Below are 25,652 nucleotides of genomic sequence, written 5' to 3' on the forward strand. Positions count from 1 at the left end.
TGGCCACTAACGATACAATTTGCTTAGTGATCATTTAAAAACAATTCTTCATATGAACGACTGGACATGTCCATTAGTGGTCCCAAAGGATCATTTCAGATCGTTCCTACAAAGATTTGTTTGTAAACATTCATTCACCATGCGCAGTAGCCACAGTCCTGCAGATCAGCGTGGAAGCCAAGAGCAGAGCGGCCACAGCAACCTGCGCATCACTTCAAATACAGGAAGTGACAAGTGACATCACTTCCACATGTGAAGTCTGCGGTACAGTGCGCTGCTCTGCAGGTCTGTCTGTCACCATGCTGATCGGAGGTCTGAATGGGGCAAAAGGGAGGACTGCAGGACTAATCACATTTTTAAAGAGGCAATGGGGACGCCTGGGAGGCCCTTACAGACTCTGGGGCCCCGGGCAATTGCCCCCTTTGCCTATATTGTAGCACCGACCCTGACGGCTTATGAAAACCCCAAAAATCTAAATCTCAGAAAATTAAAATACTGTAAAAACGTTCAGTGACAGACTCTAATCAACTAATTAATCCAAAACACCCACACAGGGTTCCTATTTCATTTATTAGTTTCACCTTTTAAGTTGAATTACTGAAATACATGGACTTTCGTACAATGTCCTAATTTTTCAAGCTTCACCTGTATTTGCAACCTGTACAGCCAGTCAGCCACCCTCTGCCCGGCAACTGTTGATCACCTGCCTACTAATTTTTCTATTGGCTGAACACTGAGCATCATCCAATCAGCACAGAGTTACTGACTCACTGAGTCATTTCTGGGAAGCCGTTCTGAAGTTCATAGTGGTGATTTCTGGATCTCCCTGATATATGGGTCTCTGGAGGATGGAGATGACCCCCCTCATCCTGCTTATTCTGGGGGTGTCAGGCCTTCATGCTGGTGAGTAGAGGGGCTTTCTGTTGTATAATATATATCTATGTATGCTGGTCAGCCACAACATTAACATCACTAGTAGGTAAAGTAAATGATAGTTTATCTCATTACAAGTGTACATGCAATTGAGGAGCTGGGAAATTTGGGCGCAGGGTAAAGCCAGAAAATGTCTCACCAGCTCCTGCAAAAGTCCCGGCGGTGTTAATTACTATTCCCCCTCCAGGCCACCATGGACTCTGGGGTAAGATGTAATTGCTATTGCTGGCGGTAAATTACGCTGTTTTGACGATGCCCAAATTATTGCCTGAGTGCCGCTACTGCCACTACTGGAGGATTTCATCCTCCAGTAGATCCACATTGCTTGATGAAAGCTGTGGAAAATGTATTTTATTAAGGTAGTTATTGAACCTCAATTCTGAGAGGTGAGAAGAGGCCTTTGTAGTAGTCCCTAAACATCTCGTTAATGCGCAGAAGAGTCTGACTGACACAACTGAGCCAGTTACCGGAACTGATTGCGGCCGAACGGAGGCACTCCGGGGGCCGTCGTGGGACTCAGTGGTGCACATGGTGCTGTAAGAAACCACGGGTAAGTATCAAATCTTTATTTACTGGCATCTCAGGTTTACTTTAAGCTGATAGGGAGGCTAAGTCGGCATTGCCAAGTATGACTTGTTGGATTTGGTTCAATGTAAATTTGTTCTGATGCTGCAGCTCTATCCTCTGCCTCACTCAGTGAGCTCCTCCTAGCCTGTTTTCTTGCGGAAGATATTGACGGAGCATAAATCCCAAGTAACTGCCTTAAAGGACAAGTGTAACCCTTTAAAACAGGGGTCCCCAAACTTTTTCGGTCAAGGGCTGGGTCAACATACCTCAGACTGCTGGGGGGGCCAGAACATACATACAATGATGTTGAAAAACATTACATTGAGTCTAGGTATTGATTTCCCCCAATCATGCCTGGAGGAGAACTCCCAGCAGCAGCCATTCAGTCATGCGGCACCTGGAGAATGTCTTTGTGCACCAGGCAGTGAAGCATACCCAGGTGACAACCTTTTGTCCTGTCCAGTTGGACAGCAGTGTCACCTGATGCAGAATTGGATTGGGAGCCAGATAATGACTGCTCTCTGGCTTCTACAGTATGTGGATGGGCAGTGCCAGCACTGCTATTCTATATGTGGACCGCCGACATTAAAAGTTGCAGTGAGCCACATCTATGTTATACATTTTGTGTTTGGAGGCCAGTGAAAAAGCCTCGGAGGGCCGCATTCGGGCCACGGGCCGTAGTTGGAGGACCACTGCTTTAAAACAAAACAGTTAGATATTCACCTAAGAGGAGGGAAGACTCTGGATCCCTTAGAGCCCTCCTCTGTGCATCCCCTCAATCTACCGCTGGGCCCCTGTTTAAATCTCCTGCTGGCTGCACCTTTGGGTTTCCTCAGAAGTACTCAGATTTCTAAGTATTTCCAAACACAAGCGGCTCCGTACTGCGCACACACAAATCTGCACTCCTGCATGTACAGTGCGGAGCTGCTCATCTTCAAATGTACTTTTTCGACTTTAAAGGTGACATGTGACATGTGACATGATGAGATAGACACAGGTATGTACAGTGCCTAGCACACAAATAACTATGCCGTGATTTAAACATAAAATAAAACTGTGAAATATCTTAAAAAGTCATTTTTAGGAGAAGAAAGATAGATACAATCGTTTATTTCATTAGTTTATTTTTGCCTCGGGTGGCCTTTAAAGGGAAGATCCGCACTGTCTTTAAAAAAAAATAAAAATACAAATCCACTTACCTGGGGCTTCCTCCAGCCCGTGGCAGCCAGGACGTGCTCTCGGCGCCACTCTGGAGGCTCCCAGTTTTCTTTGGTGGCGCACTCGACCTGGCTGGGCCGGTTTCCAGGTCGGGCTCTTCTGCGCTCCAAAATGCGCCTCACGGGGGCGTGCTGACGTCATCGGACGTCCTCCGGGCTGTACTGTGCAGGCGCATAACTACTGCGCCTGCGCAGTACAGCCCGGAGGACGTCCGATGACGTCCGCACGTTGGAGCGCAGAAGAGCCCGACCTGGAAACCGGCCCGGCCAGGTCGAGTGCGCCACCAAAGAAAACTGGGAGCCTCCAGAGTGGCGCCGAGAGCACGTCCTGGCTGCCACGGGCTGGAGGAAGCCCCAGGTAAGTGGATTTGTATTTTTATTTTAGCGTGAACCTTCCCTTTAAAGTCAGAGGCTGGAATAAGGGGCCAAGTGGTGGAATGAGTGGATGCAGAGAGGAATGGAGGATACCAGATGTCAAACAATGCTAATATGTAGTGGGTGGGGGAGTCAGAGCTAATATTTACAGCTCCTTCTGTTCTGCTGAGTCAGCAGCCATTCTCCTGTAATCCTTCCCGGGCTTTTCGGCAAGTCACCGCAAGTCACATGACTCTCCTGACTTGTCTTCCGGACATGTCCTCTCTGCTTCCCCGGGGCTGTGCATAATGACGCCGGCTACGTGAAGAATGGGATGGATTACATGAGGACGGCGGCTGACTCAGCAGAACAGAAGGAGTGGTAGGTAAAACCTCTTACTCCCCCACCCACTACATATTAGCATTGTTTGGCATCTGGTATGCTTTAAAGTGTACACGAGGTGATATGTGACATGATGAGATAAACATGTGTATGTACAGTACAAAACATATAATCACCAGGCTGTTTTACTTGTTTTATTTTGCTGCCTGAAAGAGTTAATTTCTAGGCATACAAAAGAAAACACAGAGAGCCTAATATAGTGTAGTATGTACTGGTAATTGGGTATAATGGAATAGTGAGAAAAGAATACTCACAAACCAGGGTCACCTCCAAGGCAACCACTGTGTAGGCAGGTGAGAAGATTAGACCTGTCCTCACTCAGGAATAAGAAGTCGCTCTGTGTAGATCAGAAAATGGGGGTGGGTCACCCCTCCACCAAGGGTGGACACAAGACTTGTATAGAAAAAACAGGCGCCAATAGAATAAAAATGACTAAAAAGTTTAAAAATTGCTTGGAAGGCAGTGGTGGACTTACCTTCTATAAGCAGACACAGGACTGTCAATTTAAAGTGACACAAATGTATTGATATATTCCCCCAATATTAGTTGCAACGCGTTTCGCAGGTATAACCCGCTTCATCAGGCAATGAACAGGGGTATAAAATTGTAAATCAGAGACAAAAATGGCTACATCAGAAACATATACTGTACACTGTTGGTTGTAACATCACAATGAACATCAATCTGGACAAATGTATTAATGCTGTGATTTTAGGTATATGGACAGAATTGGTGGTGCATGTTTATACTATATTAGTTCTATGCATTAATCAGTAGTAATGTACATGTCATAAATAGGTAGATGAGGTGTGGACATGTATGGGCGAAGAGTATTGAGAAGTGAGTGATAGTGGGGAGATATGTACCTGACGTTTAGTCACCAAGATAATATAGATAGGGTAAAAAGTGAGTAGGGAAAGTGGGGGTGGCAAAAAAAAAAAAAAAAACAGTTTTAAATACTAAGTAAACAGTTAGCAACAATAGGTAGTGGTAGGCAATGAGAATGAAAAAGATTTTCGCTTACCAGAATATGTCCAAAGTAGCACCAGGCACCCCTGTAATCTGGTGCGGTAGATAGGCGCTTTAAATATTAGGAAGTGGATCAATTAGCCAAACGGCCGGTGGGGGAATTTAGCCAGGTGATGCGACCATTACGTCGCATCGTATGATGTCACGCACACGCGTATTAGCGTACTGCTGGCCGCCATTGCCGCACGCATGCGTATTGATGGTTAGGCGGCCACGGTAGTCATCTTGTTTATGGGCAAAAGGAGCGCTGTACGCTGAGCAGCGCTTGTATGTTATAAAGACAATTTGGACTTGATTAAATGATTAAAAAAGGATTGAATTGTGTGTGGGGCTCTTATTTTATTAAGAAATATCCAGTGATATATTTAGATTGCAAAATCGGGTTATTTATTACTGTGTTTCATTTGTTGCCATCTAGTGGCCATTTAATAAATTACTTCTAGCTTCTGTTTTTTTGTATATAATGAATGGATAGTAGGTAAACTATAATTGTATTGAATTAGCTTGATTGGGATAAATGTTTCTCAGGGAATTAGCAAAGGATGTTAGTTGGTAAAAGGCTTGTTGACCAAAAATTTTTAAAACAGCGTAATAAAACCAGAGATTAACACGCACGCACGCACACTCTCTCTCTCTCTCTCTCTCTCTCTCTCTCTCTCTCTCTCTCTCTCTCTCTCTCTCTCTCTCTCTCTCTCTCTCTCTCTGTTTTTCCAAAACTTGTAGGCTTTTTTGTGGTTATTTGCAAAACTTAAATGGTTTGTTAGGTAAACACTTTAGCAACATAAGTATAAAAGTATAAAAATAAGGGGAGTACAGATAAAAATTAATAAGAATTATAAACACATTTTCTAAGCATGGTAGTGACAGTGTCAGGATTCCTATGCAAGGACTTGCAATGCAAAGTAATCGCAAAGAAAGTAGTTTTGTCAGTATGCAAGAAACACTGAGACTCAGACCGGAATTAAAGGAATTATTATGGAGATTTATTGCAAACATTGACATAAATGAAATGAATGGCATACATGATGTACATTAAGCTCATGCAGAAATAAATGCAAATAACCAGGCAATCAGCATGCATAAACAATCGGCATTAAGTCCATGCACAGTCATGCACCCTTACCCTCCTCCCCAGCCACGGGCACCCTCATCCTCCTCCCCAGCCACGGCCATCCTCATCCTCCTCCCCAGCCACGGCCATCCTCATCCTCCTCCCCAGCCACGGCCATCCTCATCCTCCTCCCCGGCCATCCTCATCCTCCTCCCCACCCACAGGCACCCTTACCCTCCTCCCCACCCATTCCAAATAAATATACCACGGTCTCCTCCACCAGTCAGTCTGACTGCATTACAATACATTAAAATACAAAATAGGAGGAATCCGACCCGACCCCACCGTGAAGAGCAGCAGCCAGAGCCAGCCGCAGCAAAGTGACTCACCGGGGATGGTGGGGTCCGGCGACGACGATGGCGGAGGGCAGGCCAGGCGTCGGGCACGAGCCAGCAGCATCCATCTTGTGCCGGCGGCCAGAGGGCAGCGAGCTTGCTCCTCCATCTCTCGCTGGAGCCTGGCGGGCAAGGCCGGGGGGCAACGGCGGGCAGTGGGCTCATCATTGTCACGGCCGGGCGGCAGCACTCAGTGACCCGTGACTATCATGATGGCGGGCAGGCAGCGTGACTCTCCTCCAGTTACTTCCGTTCCCGCCCGGATTCTGCAGGCGGAGCGGAGGCAGCGCAGCGGTGCAGCCAGGACAGCCTCAGAGTCAGAGGCCTAGTAGTAGGCGGCCGCGGCAGAGCTCGCCTCGGAAGTCCGGCATGGTGGGTGGGCGTGGGCGGCATGTCACGCAAGTGGCAGGGCTGGCGCCGCGTCACTATGCACACAGCAGGCAGCCAGGCCAGGGTCAGGGTGGGTCACTCACCGATTCGGCATGCTGCCACTGCCAGGCAGGGTCCGGAATCATGTCTGCAGCACTTGAGGCGGCCAGGCAGGCGGGCGGCGGTAGGTAGCACACACTCCAGTCTCTCCGGAGGGCGGCAAGAACCAGGCGCAGGCACTTCCTCTTAATGCCTGGTGCCGCCCCTCCACTTCCTGCCGCCTGAGGAACCCGCCTCACCCCGCCTCATGGGCGGGCCAGCCCTGACTATATACAATATATACATGAACAGAGCAACTGAATCAGAATCGGCAGGCAATGGGAAGTCAAACATGCAAGGTCAAACCAGAGAATCATACAAGATATAATCGCTTAGGCAAAAGATTAGTCAACAGCAAAAAGTTAATACACGGCAAGGGCAAGATACTAGGCAGAGATGCAAGGCAGGAAAGGCTAGAACTCGCTGATCAGAACTAGGAACTGACGAAGATCTAGCACTGGACTGACTTGCTACAGCAGCTTATATTCTGTGCTGGGAGGTCAGATGATCACACACACCCTCCAGTGCCCCCTGTAGCCCCGTTCTAGCAACAATTATAAGCGGGTAGGAATTGACCTTTCTTACTCCCCGGTGTGCGTCCTTAACTCCGCCCCCTCCACCTGCCGCTTTAGATCCGGATATGTTTTATTGCACACAGCGCACAGGGGAGCAGCGTTGTGTGTTGGCTTGTGGTAATTGAGGTCAGATATCCTTCCGACTTCAATTACCTCAAGTCTGCACACAGCGAAGCTCCCCTGCGTGTTGTGTGCATTAAAACGTATACAGATCTAAAGCGGCAGGTGGAGGGGGCAGAGTTAAGGACGCACACCGGGAAGTAAGAAAGGTCAATTCCTACCCGCTCATAATTGTTGCTAGAACGGGGTCACAGGGGGCGCTGGAGGGGGGATGATTGTCCTGTGTGCTGTGACAAAGTCACAGCACCAGCCACCAGCAATAAAACAATTTTAACTTTAAGACAAACTTTAAAACAATTAACTTTAATTTTAAGAATTTAACACCAGGTCAGGGGGTACTTTGTATGATGAACTGTAGCAGGTTTGAGGCTTGTGCCATTAACAGTGCAAGAATGGCAGCAATTAAATAGTCCCCTTGAAAATCAATAGGTGAATTTTGATTGGCATTTGTAGGCTCCACCCCCCTTTCTGAATATGAATCCCAGTCACCCAGTGACCAACTTTGCAAAGTATGAGAACTCTGCCATTAACAGTGTAAGAATGGCTGCAGTATATATTTTCCCAGTGATATTTGTATTTGTCTCCGCCCATTTTTTGGTTATGGGAATGAAAAGAATCCTATATGTTATTCCTGGTAATGCACTATGTGAGTGCCAAATGTCATTCAAATCCGTTCAGCCATTGTTGCGTGATCGAGTTGTCCTCCTGGTGCCCAGTGCTCTATATTTTACCTGTCTGTGTCCACCGCTGGCCCCGGGCTCTGTCTGGGGTATGCATGGGAGTGAGTGTGAAGTCACCCACGTGTCCGTGTGGGGCGTGTGTATGCGGAGTGAGTATGGCACCCAGAGCCACTAGCAGACACATACAGGTAAAGGATAGTGCACTTGGGGGAGGGGACATAGTACATTAGGAGGGACAGTTCCGGGGGTTTCGTCGCTCGTCCCAATAACGCACGCCACTCCCGCTGCACACATGATTGACCACGATGGCCCGACATCTTGCAGCATATCTGATCGATACATGGCATCGTCAATCGGGCATGCTTTTGGCGGCACAGATTTTCATCTGTTTTGATAATAATTTATTGAATCGGATGGTTGATTGGCCACCAAGTTGATAGATGTATGGCTACCTTTAGTCCTTTACTTTGGTGTTTGTTGAAAACAATTTTTTTTTCTTGCTTGCAGTTGCAGCACAATTGTTACTGCATTGCTATAAAGTGACCATACACTCATCGATTTTCTTGCAGATTCGATTCATCTGTTGGAAATCTAGTCCCAAAAATGTCAGCTCCACAGACTTTTGATACATTTTAACCATAAATCGATTGAAAGAATCGACCTGACAGGAGAGAAAATTTAAACCAAACGGGGGCAGGTCAGGAACACTGGCAGATTGATGGCCTGTAGCCAGTGGTGTAGCTTAGGAGCTATGGGCCTCGATGCAAGTTTTACATTGGGGCCCTCCAATCACTCTACACATAACAATTGATACGACGCACCAAAACCTGCCAATGGCAACTACAGTGTCAGAGGTGCAAGAAGGGAATGGGGAACAGCTTGTTAATGATTACCACTATTCAAAGTATCTATAGAAGTGATTATTATGAGCACAGGACCAATAGAGAGCTATTACTATAGTTGAGGGAGGGCCCTTCGGGGCCCCTTTGGCCCAAGGACCCCGATGCGGTCGCAACCTCTGCACCCCCTATTGCTACACCCCTATCTCTAGTTTCCCACTGCATCAGATAGTACAACTCTGCACCTCGATCGATTTTCCATAGATTCCCTGCTGAAATATATTGTGCAGTGCATGGTAGGAATTTTGAATTCCTACTTTTAAATTAATTATTTTCAGAAAGGAATCGATCGTTTTGGAACATTGAGTGGAAATCTGTAAGTGTATGGCCAGCTTAAGTCAGTTTCTTGGGTTGTTGGTCAGCTCTGTTCTGTAGGTGATTTTCTTGGTGCCTCTTCACTTTTAATGAATTTGGCTCACTTATACTTGTGCTGTAGTCCATTATTGGTGGCATCTATAAAGAATGGGTCTGCTTCCAAAATGTGCCACTGTTAATAGAGCATACATAAAGTGACATGCTGAGATAAACTTGGGTACATATAATACTTGCCATAGTAAGACATTGTCTGAAGTTCCTTTCTTTTTTCCATTACCAGCCCCATTTCTAGTGGCGGGTGAGGCGGGTGTCCACCCGGGGTGCAGTGAAGGAGGGGAGCAGCAGCACACCGGGACTCAGCCACGGGGAGGGGGTTCAACTCCTCCCTCCCTCTCAGGCCACCCTCCCTGCAGCTGAGTCCCATTGTGCTGCTGCTCCCCCTCCTCTGTAATCTTCAGTCTGCACCTATACCTGGCTAAACTATACTGGGGCACATATATCTTGGTCACCTGTGCTGGGGCACCTATGGCTGGATAATCTATACTGGGGCACCTATGGCTGGATAATCTATACTGGGGCACCTATGGCTGGATAATCTATACTGGGGCACCTATGGCTGGATAACCTATACTGGGGCACCTATTGCTGAATAACCTATACTGGAGAGCCTATGGCTGGCTAACCTGTATTGGGGCACCTATGGCTGGCTAACTTATACCGGGGCACCTATGGCTGGCTAACTTACATCGGGGCACCTATGGCTGGCTAACTTACATCGGGGCACCTATGGCTGGCTAACTTACATCGGGGCACCTATGGCTGGCTGCCTATACTGGGGGGCTAAATATCACATTGTAAATACCGTTCTCAAGCCCATGGGGGGGGGGGGGGGGGCAACATTTTTACACCCTCGCCCTGGGTGCAGTTTAGCCTAGAAACTCCCCTGTCTAATGGCCCATACTCACGAGGGACTTTTGTCGCCTCAACACGCGGCGCGCGCGTGTAGCGGCGACAGGTCGCCCGTGAGTATGGGCCGCCGCACGCGCGCACACCCCGAACTGTCGCCCGCCGCTCATGTCGCCATGCGATTGAAAGTTTCAATCGCATGGCGACAGTCGCCGCCGCACCTCCCCCGCAACTGTCGCTAGTCCGCGTGAGTACGCGGACTAGCGACAGCAACCTCCATTGTGGTAAATGGAGCTTCCGGCGGGGGGAGGAGCAACGTCGGCGACAGCTTCCGTCTCGCCGCTGGTCCCTCTTCCGCGTGTGTACGCGGAGGGACCTGGCGAGGAGCTGTCGCCGGCCTGTCGCCCACACGCTCACGTGTGCTGGCGACAGGCCACTTCTGCAGCCCGTGAGTACGGGCCATGATACAGCAAGAGTTAAAAAAAACACTTAAATTGTTAATTATGCAAAAGAGCTTGTAAACAGCTTGTGAATTCAGTAGGTTTTCTGAAAAGTAGTTAGAAGATAAAACAGCTGAGAAACAGTGAAGCAAGACTTCTAATAAAATTGAAATGCTGGAAAGTTCAAAGAGACCTCACTTCTCTTTCTCTTTTAGCTTAAAAAGGCAGAGTGTTTATTCTAAACAGCAACTGTGACAGTCTAATGCAATCTTAAAAAGTGAGCCATTAAACAGCAAATAAAAATAGGAGAGTTATTTCTCTGTTATTTTATTTTATTTTTCATTGGAACTACACATAGAACTAATCATCTCATCAGCTTATTTTTATTTCAGATTTACTTTAACTACCTGCGGACCGAGCGAGTATGAATCTACGGCAGGCAATGGGCGCTGCGGTCCTGACCGGACCTAAACTTTACGTCCCATTGACCGGGCACCCCCGCCCGTCCCCGTCGCTCGGTCCGCTCTGCCCCCGCCGCAATTAGCTGCCCTGCTATCTCTATGACGGCAGAGCACTGTGAGCCGGGCAGGAGCCGTTTTCATTGGCTCCTGGCCCTGTCATTCATGTAAGCCGTTCCCATTGGCTTACATGGAATGACAGAGTCAGGAGCCAATGAAAGCGGCTCCTGACCGGCGTACAGCGCTCTGCCGTCATACCGACGGCAGAGAGAGCAGCCTGCGGCGGAGACAGAGCGGCGTGTCCGGCGGGAGCGATGGTAACTTGCGGCGATTCGTTGGGAAGCGGCGGTTTTCTGGACCAGCACCATCTGGTCCTTAAGTAGTAGAAATCATTAGCACACCAATTGTTGGTGTATCGTGTGGAAACTGGCACAATAAATAGTATGTGCGTTTGAAATTGGTGCACTAATGATTTCTACTACTTGGGCTGTCAATGTGACACTGCCCATGTCACTTCATCAAGCACCCATACATGGATAGATGGTGTGCCGACTTCTCTTGTGGATTGTACTCTGGTCCGTAAGGGGGCAGAGGGTGCTGGCCCAGAAAGGGTTAAGTTCGTTTTGGAGTACTTTATGGTGAATGCTGTAGGCACCGGCGTACCTACCGGGGATGCGACCCCCTCAGCCGCAGGGGGGCCCGGGGCTGCTCTGGGGCCCGCTCACTGTGCGTGGGGGGAGCGCTGCTCTGGACCCCCCAGCAAGGTGCTCAACTGGCCGCAGCGTCTAATAGACGCTGCGCCAGTTCATTCCCCGCAGCCCCGCTCCAGCAGCCTGTATAGTCTCCGGCAGGCAGAGGAGGCTACGGCAAGATGGCCGCCGAAGAAGCCCTACACTGGAGACTATTTGTGTCTCTAGTACAGGGCTTCGGCAGCCATCTTGCCGTAGCCCTGCACTCTGCCTGTCAACGCGGGAGATGTGCTGCAGGAGGACTCGGGGAGCTGCGAGCCAGATGCCGGGAGAGGAGAAGACTTCTGTCAGGTAAGTGAATTGTTTTTTGTTCACAGGTGCATTTTTTTTCTAGTGTCTGCTGCCCACATTACGATTTTCTGGTGTCTGCTGCCCACATTACGATTTTCTGGTCACTGCTGCCCACATTACGATTTTCTGGTCACTGCTGCCCACATTGCGATTTTCTGGTGTCTGCTGCCCACATTGTGATTTTCTGGTGTCTGCTGCCCACATTACGATTTTCTGGTCACTGCTGCCCACATTGCGATTTTCTGGTGTCTGCTGCCCACATTGCGATTTTCTGGTGTCTGCTGCCCACATTACGATTTTCAGGTGTCTGCTGCCCACATTACGATTTTCTGGTCACTGCTGCCCACATTGCGATTTTCTGGTCACTGCTGCCCACATTGCGATTTTCTGGTGTCTGCTGCCCACATTACGATTTTCAGGTGTCTGCTGCCCATATTATGATTTTCTGGTGTCTGCTGCCCACATTACGATTTTCAGGTGTCTGCTGCCCACATTGCGATTTTCTGGTGTCTGCTGCCCACATTGCGATTTTCAGGTGTCTGCTGCCCACATTGCGATTTTCAGGTGTCTGCTGCCCACATTGCGATTTTCTGGTGTCTGCTGCCCACATTGCGATTTTCTGGTGTCTGCTGCCCACATTAGGATTTTCTGGTGTATGCTGCCCACATTGCGATTTTCTGGTGACTGCTGCCCACATTGCGATTTTCTGGTGACTGCTGCCCACATTACGATATTCTGGTGACTGACTGCTGCCCACATTAGGATTTTCTGGTGACTGCTGCCCACATTACGATTTTCTGGTGAACACTGCCCACGTTACGATTGTCTGGTGAATGCTGTCCATGTTACAATTTTCTGGTGAACGCTGCCCACATTACGATTTTCTGGTGAACTCTGCCCACATTACGATTTTCTGTCCCACATTACGATATTCTGGTGAACGCTGCCCACATTACGATTGTCTGGTGAATGCTGTCCACGTTACAATTTTCTGGTGACTGCTGCTCACGTTACGATTTTCTGGTGACTGGTGCCCACATTACGATTTTCTGGTGAACTCTGCCCACATTACGATTTTCTGGTGAACTCTGCCCACATTACGATTTTCTGGCCCACATTACGATTGTCTGGTAAAATGCTGCCCACTTTACAATTAATTTACAGTGAAACGCTGCCCCATTACGATTATTTGGCACCTATGGGGGTGGCCCCATCCAAATATTTGCAGGGGGGCCCAGTGATTTCTAGTTACGCCCCTGGCACCGGCGTACCTACCGGGGATGCGACCCCCTCAGCCGCAGGGGGGCCCGGGGCTGCTCTGGGGCCCGCTCACTGTGCGTGGGGGGAGCGCTGCTCTGGACCCCCCAGCAAGGTGCTCAACTGGCCGCAGCGTCTAATAGACGCTGCGCCAGTTCATTCCCCGCAGCCCCGCTCCAGCAGCCTGCATAGTCTCCGGCAGGCAGAGCAGGGCTACGGCAAGATGGCCGCCGAAGAAGCCCTGCACTGGAGACTATTTGTGTCTCCAGTACAGGGCTTCTATTTGTGTCTCCAGTACAGGGCTTCGGCAGCCATCTTGCCGTAGCCCTGCACTCTGCCTGTCAGCGCGGGAGATGTGCTGCAGGAGGACTCGGGGAGCTGCGAGCCAGATGCCGGGAGAGGAGAAGACTTCTATCAGGTAAGTGAATTGTTTTTTTTTCACAGGTGCATTTTTTTTCTAGTGTCTGCTGCCTACATTATGATTTTCAGGTGTCTGCTGCCCACATTATGATTTTCAGGTGACTGCTGCCCACATTATGATTTTCAGGTGACTGCTGCCCACATTATGATTTTCAGGTGACTGCTGCCCACATTGCGATTTTCTGGTCACTGCTGCCCACATTGTGATTTTCAGGTGTCTGCTGCCCACATTGAGATTTTCTGGTGACTGCTGCCCACATTAGGATTTTCTGGTGTCTGCTGCCCACATTGCGATTTTCTGGTGTCTGCTGCCCACATTGCGATTTTCAGGTGTCTGCTGCCCACATTAGATTTTCTGGTCACTGCTGCCCACATTGCGATTTTCTGGTCACTGCTGCCCACATTGCGATTTTCAGGTGTCTGCTGCCCACATTACGATTTTCTGGTGTCTGCTGCCCACATTGCGATTTTCTGGTGAACTCTGCCCACATTACAATTTTCTGGCCCACATTACGATTGTCTGGTGAACACTGCCCACGTTACGATTGTCTGGTGAATGCTGTCCATGTTACAATTTTCTGGTGAACGCTGCCCACATTACGATTTTCTGGTGAACTCTGCCCACATTATGATTTTCTGTCCCACATTACGGTATTCTGGTGAACGCTGCCCACATTACGTTTGTCTGGTGAATGCTGTCCACGTTACAATTTTCTGGTGACTGCTGCTCACGTTACGATTTTCTGGTGACTGGTGCCCACATTACGTTTTTTTGGTGAACTCTGCCCACATTACCATTTTCTGGTGAACTCTGCCCACATTATGATTTTCTAAAGGCCCACATTACGATTTTCTGGTGAACTCTGCCCACATTACGATTTTCTGGCCCACATTACGATTGTCTGGTAAAATGCTGCCCACTTTACAATTAATTTACAGTGAAACGTTGCCCCATTACGATTATTTGGCACCTATGGGGGGGCCCCATCCAAATATTCGCAGGGGGGCCCAGTGATTTCTAGTTACGCCCCTGCCCCACTGTCCACAACCCTAGAGCCTTACACCACCCACACTTGTCTTCCCACCTAGTGACTTACACCACCCCACTGTCCACACCCCTAGAGCCTTACACCACCCACACTTGTCTTCCCACCTAGTGACTTACACCACCCCACTGTCCACACCCTTAGAGCCTTACAACACCCACACTTGTCTTCCCACCTAGTGACTTACACCACCCCACTGTCCACACCCCTAGAGACTTACACCACCCACACTTGTCATCCCACCTAGGGACTTACAACACCCCACTGTCCACACCCCTAGTGATTTACACCACCCACACTTGTCTTCCCACGTAGTGACTTACAACACCCCACTGTCCACACCCCTAGTGACTTACAACACCCACACTGTACACACCCTGAGACAGTAAAAAGCCATGCACATGATACAATCCCAGAGTGCTGTTTACTTACCAGCATTGTTTACATGCCTAGACAATAACCAACCCCGACACTCGCCACCCTCCCATACATTTCCACACCCCATACAGCAACCAACCAACCACAAACACAACCTTATGTTTTCTAACCCTCCCTACTTTGGCTCCGCCCAACATTTATTAGGTGTTCCAATTCCAATATTGTCAATAACATTCAAACCGTTGTATTGCCAACTATTCCCCGAGTGAAACACTAAACTGTATGCCAAGACAAAGTCAGATTCTCAAAGGAAAGAAAAATGACATAGATTTGCAGGGAGTATCATACATATCCTTATTTAACCTCCGTGATTTTCCCAGAACTGTCTCAGATTGGAAGGTATTTCCCATGTCAGCCACCCTGTGTAACCCCCATTCTGTGCTCCCCCCAGCCCAGTATATGCAGCAGAGTATAGGTGTAGTGGTAGCAGTGCTTCTCGCACCTCTTGTGGGCTCCAGTGATGTACATCCATCCTCTTACCGCTCACCTGTTGCTGTGCCTGGCATCTCCTGCATCAAGATACCAGGCACTAGAGTGAGCAGTGAGAGGATGGACGTACATCGAGCCCAGAGGAGGTGGTGGGGGGGGGGGGGGGCACTAAATATCACCAGGGTAGGTATATTGGGGAGGGAGGGAAGACACTAAACCTCTACAGGGAAGGTATATAGGGGAGAAGGTGTAAGCACTAGGCACCAGGGAAGCTATTTTGCGGAGGGAGAGAGGTCACTAAACACTACCAGGGAAGCTATATTGGAGAGGCCACTTAATACCACCAGGGAAGTATATTGGGGAGATGGGGGAAGCACTAGGCACCAGGGAAGCTATATTGGGTAGGGAGGGGGACCACTAGACATCAGGGAACTGAATAGGGGTGGGAGGGAGGACCACTAGCCACAAGGAAACTGTGTAGGGGTGTGTGCCACATACAAAATTAGGAAATGGGTAAAGGTGTGGCAGGAGTGTGTCTTGGTGTCCTGTTTTGCTAGCTCCAAAGGTTGGGAGGTATGTTATAATTTACATAATTATATCACCGAACCACTGCCTCCCCCCCCCCCCCCCCCCCCCCCAATACATCACAATCACGCAGTTATAGTACAAGTTCAACCTTGCAAAACAATATCCGTCCAGGACTACTTCATGCATTCCTTCTAAATATAAGGCTCAGTTTCCACTACAAGGTGTTCTTGCCGTGTATGACAGCAGATGCACTATCACTGTCCATGGCACAAAACCTGTAGTCAGAGTGAGACAGGTAATTTGGGCGCCAGCACAAATTGGGAAATTAGGCGGCACCATAGACCCCAATTAACCACTTGAGGACCACAGTCTTTTCGTCCCTTAAGGACCAGAGCCTTTTTCTCCATTCAGACCACTGCAGCTTTCACGGTTTATTGCTCGGTCATACAACCTACCACCTAAATGAATTTTACCTCCTTTTCTTGTCACTAATACAGCTTTCTTTTGGTGCTATTTGATTGCTGCTGCGAGTTTTAGTTTTTATTATATTCATCAAAAAAGACATGAATTTTGTCAAAAAAAAATGTTTTTTTTTACTTTCTGTGCTGACATTTTTCAAATAAAGTAAAATCTCTGTATACATTTTTGTCCAAATTTATTCTGCTACATGTCTTTGATAAAAAAATCCATTCAGTGTATATTTATTGGTTTGGGTAAAAGTTATAGCATTTACAAACTATGGTGCCAAAAGTGAATTTTCCCATTTTGAAGCATCTCTGACTTTTCTGACCACCTGTCAGGTTTCATGAGGTGCTAAAATTCCAGGATAGTATAAATACCCCCCAAATGACCCCATTTTGGAAAGAAGACATCCCAAAGTATTCACTGAGAGGCATGGTGAGTTCATAGAAGATTTTTTTTTTTGTCACAAGTTAGCGGAAAATGACACTTTGTGACAAAAAAAAAAAAAAAAGTTTCCATTTCTTCTAACTTGCGACAAAAAAAATGAAATCTGCCACGGACTCACTATGCTCCTCTCTGAATACCTTGAAGTGTCTACTTTCCAAAATGGGGTCATTTGTGGGGTGTTTACTGTCCTGGCATTTTGGGGGGTACCTAATTATAAACACCCCGTAAAGCCTAAAGGTGCTCATTGGACTTTGGGCCCCTTAGCGCAGTTAGGCTGCAAAAAAGTGCATTGGGGTATTGCCGTACTCAGGAGAAGTAGTATAATGTGTTTTGGGGTGTATTTTTACACATACCCATGCTGGGGGGGAGAAATATCTCTGTAAATGACAATTTTTTTATTTTTTTTTTACACACAATTGTCCATTTACAGAGATATTTCTCCTACGGTTTAGGGCCCCTAAAATGCCAGGGCAGTATAGGAACCCCACAAGTGACCCCATTTTAGAAAGGAGACACCCCAAGGTATTCCGTTAGGTGTATGGTGAGTTCATAGAAGATTTTATTTTTTGTCACAAGTTAGTGAAAAATGACACTTTGTGAAAAAAAAACTATAAAAATCAATTTACGCTAACTCTTGACAAAAAAAATCTTCTATGAACTCGTCATACACCTAACAGAATACCTTGGGGTGTCTTTTTTCTAAAATGGGGTCACTTGTGGGGTTCCTATACTGCCTGGCATTTTACGGGCCCAAAACCGTGAGTAGTCTGGAAACCAGATGTCTCAAAATGACTGTTCAGGGGTATAAGCATCTGCAAATTTTGATGACAGGTGGTCTATGAGGGGGTGAATTTTGTGGAACCGGTCATAAGCAGGGTGGCCTCTTAGATGACAGGTTGTATTGGGCCTGATCTGATGGATAGGAGTGCTAGGGGGGGTGACAGGAGGTGATTGATGGGTGTCTCAGGGGGTGGTTAGAGGGGAAAATAGATGCAATCAATGCAATGGGGAGGTGATCGGAAGGGGGTCTGAGGGGGATCTGAGGGTTTGGCCGAGTGATCAGGAGCCCACACGGGGGAAATTAGGGCCTGATCTGATGGGTAGGTGTGCTAGGGGGTGACAGGTGGTGACAGGAGGTGATTGATGGGTGTCTCAAGGTGTGATTAGAGGGGGGAATAGATGCAAGCAATGCACTGGTGAGGTGATCAGGGCTGGGGTCTGAGGGTGTGGGCGGGTGATTGGGTGCCCTAGGGGCAGATAGGAGTCTAATCTGATGGGTAGCAGTGACAGGGGGTGATTGATGGGTAATTACTGGGTGTTTAGAGGAGAGAACAGATGTAAACAATGCACTTGGGAGGTGATCTGACGGCGGGTCTTTAGGCGATCTGATGGTGTGGGTGGGTGATCAGATTGCCCGCAAGGGGCAGGTTAGGGGCTGATTGATGGGTGGCAGTGACAGGGGGTGATTGATGGATGGCAGTGACAGGGGGTGATTGATGGGTGATTGATAGGTGATGTAAATAATGCACTGGCGAATTGATAAGGGGGGTTCTGAGGGCAATCTGAGCGTGTGGGCGGGTGATTGGGTGCCCGCAAGGGGCAGATTAGGGTCTAATCTGATGGGTAACAGTGACAGGTGGTGATAGGGGGTGATTGATGGGTGATTGATGGGTAATTACTGGGTGTTTAGAGGAGAGAACAGATGTAAACAATGCACTTGGTAGGTGATCTGACAGCGGGTCTGCGTGCGATCTGATGGTGTGGGTGGGTGATCAGATTGCCCGCAAGGGGCAGGTTAGGGGCTGATTGATGGGTGATTGATGGGTGATTGACAGGTGATCAGGGGGGATAGATGCATACAGTACACAGGGGGGGGGGGGGTCTGGGGAGAATCTGAGGGGTGGGGGAGTGATCAGGAGGGAGCAGGGGGCAGTTTAGGGAATAAAAAAAATAGTGTTGACAGATAGTGACAGGGAGTGATTGATGGGTGATTAGGGGGGTGATTGGGTGCAAACAGGGGTCTGGGGGGTGGGAAGGGGGGGTCTGAGGGGTGCTGTGGGCGATCAGAGGGAAGGGGGGGGCAGGATCAGTGTGCTTGGTGCAGACTAGGGTGGCTGCAGCCTGCCCTGGTGGTCCCTCGGACACTGGGACCACTAGGGCAGGAGGCAGCCTGTATAATAGGCTTTGTATACATTACAAGGCCTATTATACTAAGTACATGCGGCAATCCGGGTGCTAGTAACCCGCCGGCGTTTCACAAATGACGCGATCGCCGCATAACCACGCACGCCACCGCCGATGGGCGTATTGGGGTCGTGTAGGCCCAGTACTTGCCACCGCCCATCGGCTGTGGGCGATCAGCAAGTGGTTAAAGAGGAACTCCAGTGAAAATAATGTAATAAAAAAGTACTTCATTTTTACAATAATTATGTATAAATGATTTAGTCAGTGTTTGCCCATTGTACAATCTTTCCTCTCCCTGATTTACATTCTGACATTTATCACATGGTGACATTTTTACTTCTTGCAGGTGATGTTAGTGGAAGTACTGTAGCTGCTGCTTGCCTTTTTGGCAGTTGGAAACAGCTCCCACAATGCAACGAGGTTCACAGACAGGAAACTGCCAGGACCATGGTCCTCACAGTTTTCTGTGGGAGGGGTTTCACTACAATATCAGCCATACAGAGCCCCCTGATGATCAGTTTGTGAAAAGGAATAGATTTCTCATGGGAAAGGGGATATCAGCTACTGATTGGGATGAAGTTCATTTCTTGGTTATGGTTTCTCTTTAAATTTGCAGCTATTGTATATCAAGTAATTAAATTTTGCACTGGATTTTGGCTATTATATTGTCAAATTTCAGCTATCATGCAGCTGGGATGACAATTGGTGCTGGAGTTCAGCTATTATGTACATTGGTGGCGCTGCACATTAAACCGAGTAATAGTATCGGCTACATGCCAACATCTGTGGTTAATTGCAAAGCCTCAAGTAAATTTTCTAGTTACCAGTTTGTTGGGGAGAATAGTAGGAACAATTTTTTTTTTATTTTTTTTTTAAACCTTGTAGTTAAGAAAATCTATTATAAAACTATTATAGGAAAAAGGGTTTTTTAAATGTGAATACAGCCACTAAAGCAAGTATGTATCTCTTTATTTATATTGCAATGCTAGCTGATGACCCGGCATTGCCCAGGTATGCATTTGGTTGTTGTTGGCTCATTTTTTCTAACAGGGTCACTCAGTAACCAAGATTGTGAGCTTTGTGGTCCTTGGCATCAATCATTTGTATTTTCCCAGTGAAATGAAACAAATCTGATTGGCTGTTTGTGGCTCCGCCCCTTTTCTGAATTTGAACCCCAGTGACCCAATCACCAACTGTACCAGGTTTGTGGCTTGTGGCTTCTGCTATTGACAGTGTAAGAATAGCAGCAATTTAAATATTCCCCTTGAAAATCAACAAGTGAATTTTGATTGACTGCTGTAGGCTCCACCTATTTTTTTGAATATTAATCCCAGTCACCCAGTGACCAACTCTTGAGAACCCTGCCATTAACAGTGTAAGAAGGGCTGCAGTTTATATTTCCCCAGGGACATTTTTGGCTCCACCCACTTTTTGTAACCTGGACACACAGTCACTCAATGATCAAAATTGTGCGCTTTCGGGTTCCTGGCATCAAAAATGTGTGAATGGAAGCAGTTTATCCAGCAAGGAAATCTGATTGGCTGTTTGTGGCCCCGCCCCTTTCGTGGATTTGAACCCTAGTCACCCAATGACCGCCTAGCAAGTTTGAAGCCTCTGCCAATAAAAGTGTAAGAATGGCAGCAGTATTTAGGAAAATTGAATACTCACCTAACGGTAATTTTCCATTCCTGTTGCCTCCATGGCAGCACAGACAGTTGGGTTGATCCCGCCCCCTCAACCCCAATAGGACAGATTTTCTATAATAGATTCCCTGCTGACTGCGGCAGCCATTCTTATAACTCTACTCCTCCCGAAGGACCTGGGAGGGTCTGTTGTGCTGCCATGGAGGCAACAGGAAAGGAAAATTACCATTCGTTGAGTATTCAATTTTCCTAATTCTTGTAGCCTCCATGTCAGCACAGACAGTTGGGTATTAACTATCAACCAACATAAGGGTGAGACAAGAATTAATGCTAAAATCATATTTTATTTCCCAACAAAAGCCATATTTAATACTGCATTACCATACTGAGCAGACGCAGCTGCCGTCAAGTCAATTTTGTAATTTTTTACAAAAGTATTTTTAGAAGCCCAGTTTGCCGATCTGCAGATTGCCTGTGCCGAGACTCCTGCTAAACAAGCCCATGAAGAGGAAATACCTCTGGTTGAATGAGCTGACATCTCAGAAAGCGGTGTTCTATTAGAAGATTTGTAGGCTCTTTTAATTAATCTGGACAGCCAGGAAGAAATTGTCCTGGATGATGCAGGCTTTCCTTTTCTATGTCCTGTAGGCTCAACAAAAAGTTGTTCTGATTCTCTGAAACTCTCCGTAGCCTCAAGATATGATCTTAGTATCGTAGGAATACACAGGGGATGGGCAGTAAGATCTTGGTCTTGGTGCATCAAGTTTGGAAAAACCCATTCGGCATTCATGTGAAAAGGAGAAACTACTTTCAGTAAGAACCGCTGTATGGGTCTCAATACTATTCGATCTGGATACAAAGTTAGAAAAGGTTCTTTACACCCCATAGCTTGTATCTCTGATACTCTAGAAGCAGAGGCCATTGCCGTAAGGAAGACTGCTTTCTGCGTAAGGTCTACCAACGAGCATTGCTCCAGCGGTATAAAAGGATCCCTAGCAAGAAAGTCCAGTACCAGAGACAAATCCCATTTTGGAAAATAATTTCTTCTGGGGGGTCTTATTTTTAATGCTGCCCTGAGAAATTGCTGTATTATTGGCCACTTCACCCCTGTAACAGCTGAAATTGCCGACACTTGAGACCTCAGTGTATTATATCCTAGATTCAGGTCCAAGCCTGACTGCAGAAAAGATATTACTTGTTGTACTTGTGGTTCTGCCGGGTTAAACTGATTTTTCTTTGCAAAATCTTGGAATTTCTCCCAAACCCTAGAGTAGGTTGTATTTGTTGTTTTTTTGCGAGCTTTCAAGAGGGTTTCAATTACCTCATCAGAATATTCCATGTTCTTCAGCCTTATCCTCTCAGCCTCCATGCTGAGAGTTGAAGCCTGCTCGGATTTGGATGCTCTGTTCCCTGCTGCGACAACAGGAGCTTCGAGACTTTCAATTTCAGTGGAGGCCTAGTGTTCAACTGTAGAAGTAAGGGATACCAGATCCTTCTCGGCCAGTTCGGTAATATCGCAATCACTATAGATTTCTCTGACTTCACCTTCAATAGGAACTTCAGAATCAATGGAACCGGGGGAAACGCATAGAGTAGGATTGGTTTCCATGGTTGTGTTAGGGCATCCACTCCCGCTGTTCCTCTGCATGATGTTCTGCTGAAGAATCTCTTCGCTTTCGCATTGTGTTCCGAGGTGAATAAGTCCCATTGAGGCTCTCCCCATTTTCTCACTACTCTCCTGAACTCTTCCTGATAGAGAGACCACTCGTTGTTGTCCACTGCACCTCTGGATAGCTTGTCCGCCTTCACATTGTCCACTCCCGGAATGTAAGTGGCTGTCAAATCCTGTATATTTGCTTCCGCCCACAGCATTATGGGTTCCACTTCCTGCAGAAGAGTCAATACTGCGAGTTCCGCCCTGTCTTTTTATATATGAAACTGTCGTTTTGTTGTCTGACCGGACCATCACTGACTGGCCTCTCAGTACTGAAGTCATCTGTTGCAGAGCCAACCTCACCGCTCTCAACTCCATCAAGTTGGATGACAACTTGTGCTTAGTTGATGGCCACTGACATTGGGCCTGATTCACAAAGCGGTGCTAACAGTTAGCACCCTGGTGAAAAGCCCTTTATCACTCCTAAACTCTGTTTAGGCATGATAAGTTTAGGTGTGATAAGTTTAGGCATGATAAGTTTAGGTGTGATAAGTTTTTAGGCATGATAAGTTTAAGCACCAACTGGGTTAGCACCGCAGTGCACAGCTGATCAAAAGTTTTGCGCTAGCAAAGTCTGGCGCACTTTGCATAGAGTTTAATGGCGCTGCTTTGCGTGCGGGACTTTGCATGCGATCTAAACTTATCTAAACTTATCATGCCTAAACTTATCATGCCTAAACTGAGTTTAGGCATGATAAAAATGGTTATCAAGCCTAAAGTCTCAAACTGGGTTAGCACCGCTTTGTGAATCGAGCCCATTGAATTGAATGATCCATGCAGTGGGCTCCCCAACCCCACGCACTTGCATCCGTAGTTATGGTTATCCAATGCTGACGGAGCAATGTCCTGCCTTGTAAAAGGTTCTACAACTTGGACCACCAAAGCAGACTGTTCCTTACTCGTACTGTCAAAATGATTTTCTGATTCAGATGCTTCTTGTCGCAGTTGTTAAGGAAATGACATTGCAGACATCTCATGTGCCAATGACTCCATTGCACGGTCGAGATAGTTGAGGCCATGAGTCCTAGAATTCTTAGGCAATCCCTCGCTTCTAGGGAAGTCACTGACATCAGCTGTATAGCCATCTGGCTCAGTATGTTTGCTTTTTCCATAGTAAGACTTACTTTGTTCTTTACTGTGTTGAACTCTGCTCCCAAGAACACCATTTTCCTTGTTGGAAAAAGTTGGCTCTTTTGCCAATTTATTAGCCAACCCATCTCTTGTAGTATGGACAACGTTGTATCTCTGTGTTCTATCAACTGATTTTCGGATGCGGCCAACAGCAGTATGTCGTCCAAGTAGTGGAAAATTCTTATTCCCCTTAATCTGATTATTGATATTGACTCCTGTAGAACTTTTGTGAATGTCCTGGGGGAAGTTGACAGTCCGAAAGGGTAACACCCTGAATTGGAGGTGGAGATTTGCGAAATGGAACCTTAAGAATTTCTGAAGTGATTGTGGACTGGTATATAAAGATATGCGTCCTTTAAATCTATGGCGATCATGTAATCTTGTGGCTGTACCAATGATATTATTGATTGTAACGATTCCATTTTGAATTTTTGGACTTTTATATACTGATTGAGACCCCTGAGGTCTATAACTGGTCTCCACTCCTTTGTCTTCTTGAGGACTAGAAAAATTCTTGAATACAGGCCTTTGTATCTTTGGTGTTTCGGCACTTCTTCCACTGCATTCTGAGATATCAGGGACGTTAGACAATGAAACATGCAGTCTCTTTTCCCTTGGACTTTTGGCATCTGTGTCTTCACAAATCTTGTTTTTGGTGCCCGTTTGAATATCCAACGATGCCCTTTGCCTATTGTGTTCAGAGTCCAAGAATCTTGCACATTTTCCATCCACACCCGCCTGAATAATTTTAATCGGACGCTGAGCGTGGATGGACGTACCCTCAAAAAGATTTTTCCTGTGGTTGTCGGTTGTTGGTTGTCGATTTCACAGTCTTCGCTAGAGACGATTGGGTACTCTTCCAGTTGCGGCTATATTGCCTTCCTGGTCTGTAAGATTTCGAATCTTTAAATCGATTTTGCTGTTGAAACTTTTGATTAAACCTGTTAGCTCTATACTTCCTGTCCTGTTGAATCATGCCTGACCGGCCGCCCGTTTTCCTGGAGATAGCTGCATCCATCTTCGGCCCAAACAACAGCTTACCATCATAGGGGTTCTTAACCCAGTTCTGCTTCGATGTCAGATCTGCCGACCAGGGCCTCAGCCACATCGCTCGTTTAGCTGTAGTCGAGAACAACATTGACCTTGCTGATGCTCTGACTGAGTCAATTCCAACTTCCCCTACGAAATCTGCTGTGACCTTGAAATCTTGTAAAGCTGCGAGGATTTGATCCTTGTCGACATCAGTTTTAACAGCCTCTTCTATATTCTGAGTCCATGTTTTAATCGCCTTTGCTAAAGACGTTAAAGCGACTCCAGATCGACAGGTACCTCCTGAATTCATATAGATTTTCTTCAGATCTGCATCCACTCGTCTTCCTAGGGGATCTTTAAAAGAGACCGAGTCATCCATCGGTAATGTTACGTGCTTGGCTAAATCAGAAATTGATGTGTCCACCGCCGGTGTTGACATCTCAGAGTCTGCATCTTTCCCGCCTAGCGGATACATCTTCCCCCACTTATTCAGTAATGACGGCTTCTTCTCAGGAGATTCCCATTCTTCCTTTATGAGCTTTCTAATTTCCGACATGAAAGGAAAAGTTGGCCCCTTCTTCTGCAAGTGTGGTTAATATTTACCAGGTTTATCATCTGCTGGAGTCTCCACAGTTTCATCTTCCCACTCGATAGCCTCTTTTATTGCCGTGATAAACTTTGGAATTAGTGCAAAATCGAAACCAGCTGCTATTTCTTCCTCCTCTAGCATCTGTCCTGCAGACTGGGTTTGCAATACTTCCATAGAATTACTCTGACGCTCCTTTTCGATTTCCTCTCTGACTGCCTGTCTGATTAAATCTAGAGCCTCCGATGACTCCTGTTCCCTTTCTTTCGATGAATCTTTGAAACATTGATGACATAGTTTCTTATCTGGCAACGCTGGCCTATCACAGGCCCAACACTGCTTCTGCACTTGATTCTCCTGCTGGGACGTTCTTGGCTCATGAGATGGCTGACGGTCACGTCTTGAGGTCCTAGGTGAGTATGACCGATAACTGTAGTAAGAAACAGAGCGATCTCTAGATCTTCTCCTGGATCTTGAGCGTGACTT

The 25,652-nt window shown here is 47.1% G+C and overlaps 1 protein-coding gene across 1 annotated transcript in view; it reads left to right on the top strand.

Moving 5' to 3' along the window:
• Nucleotides 1-787: 787 nt before the first annotated feature.
• Nucleotides 788-25,652, top strand: part of LOC137528714 (class I histocompatibility antigen, F10 alpha chain-like) — a 157,411-nt gene continuing 132,546 nt past the window's right edge. Inside the window, exon 1 of the mRNA XM_068250224.1 lies at nt 788-903. Coding sequence (XP_068106325.1) covers nt 834-903 — 70 coding nt within the window. The 5' untranslated portion in view covers nt 788-833. The remainder of the gene's footprint in view (nt 904-25,652) is intronic.

Source organism: Hyperolius riggenbachi, chromosome 8 (genome assembly GCF_040937935.1).
Source record: "Hyperolius riggenbachi isolate aHypRig1 chromosome 8, aHypRig1.pri, whole genome shotgun sequence".
NCBI classification, from domain to species: domain Eukaryota; kingdom Metazoa; phylum Chordata; class Amphibia; order Anura; family Hyperoliidae; genus Hyperolius; species Hyperolius riggenbachi.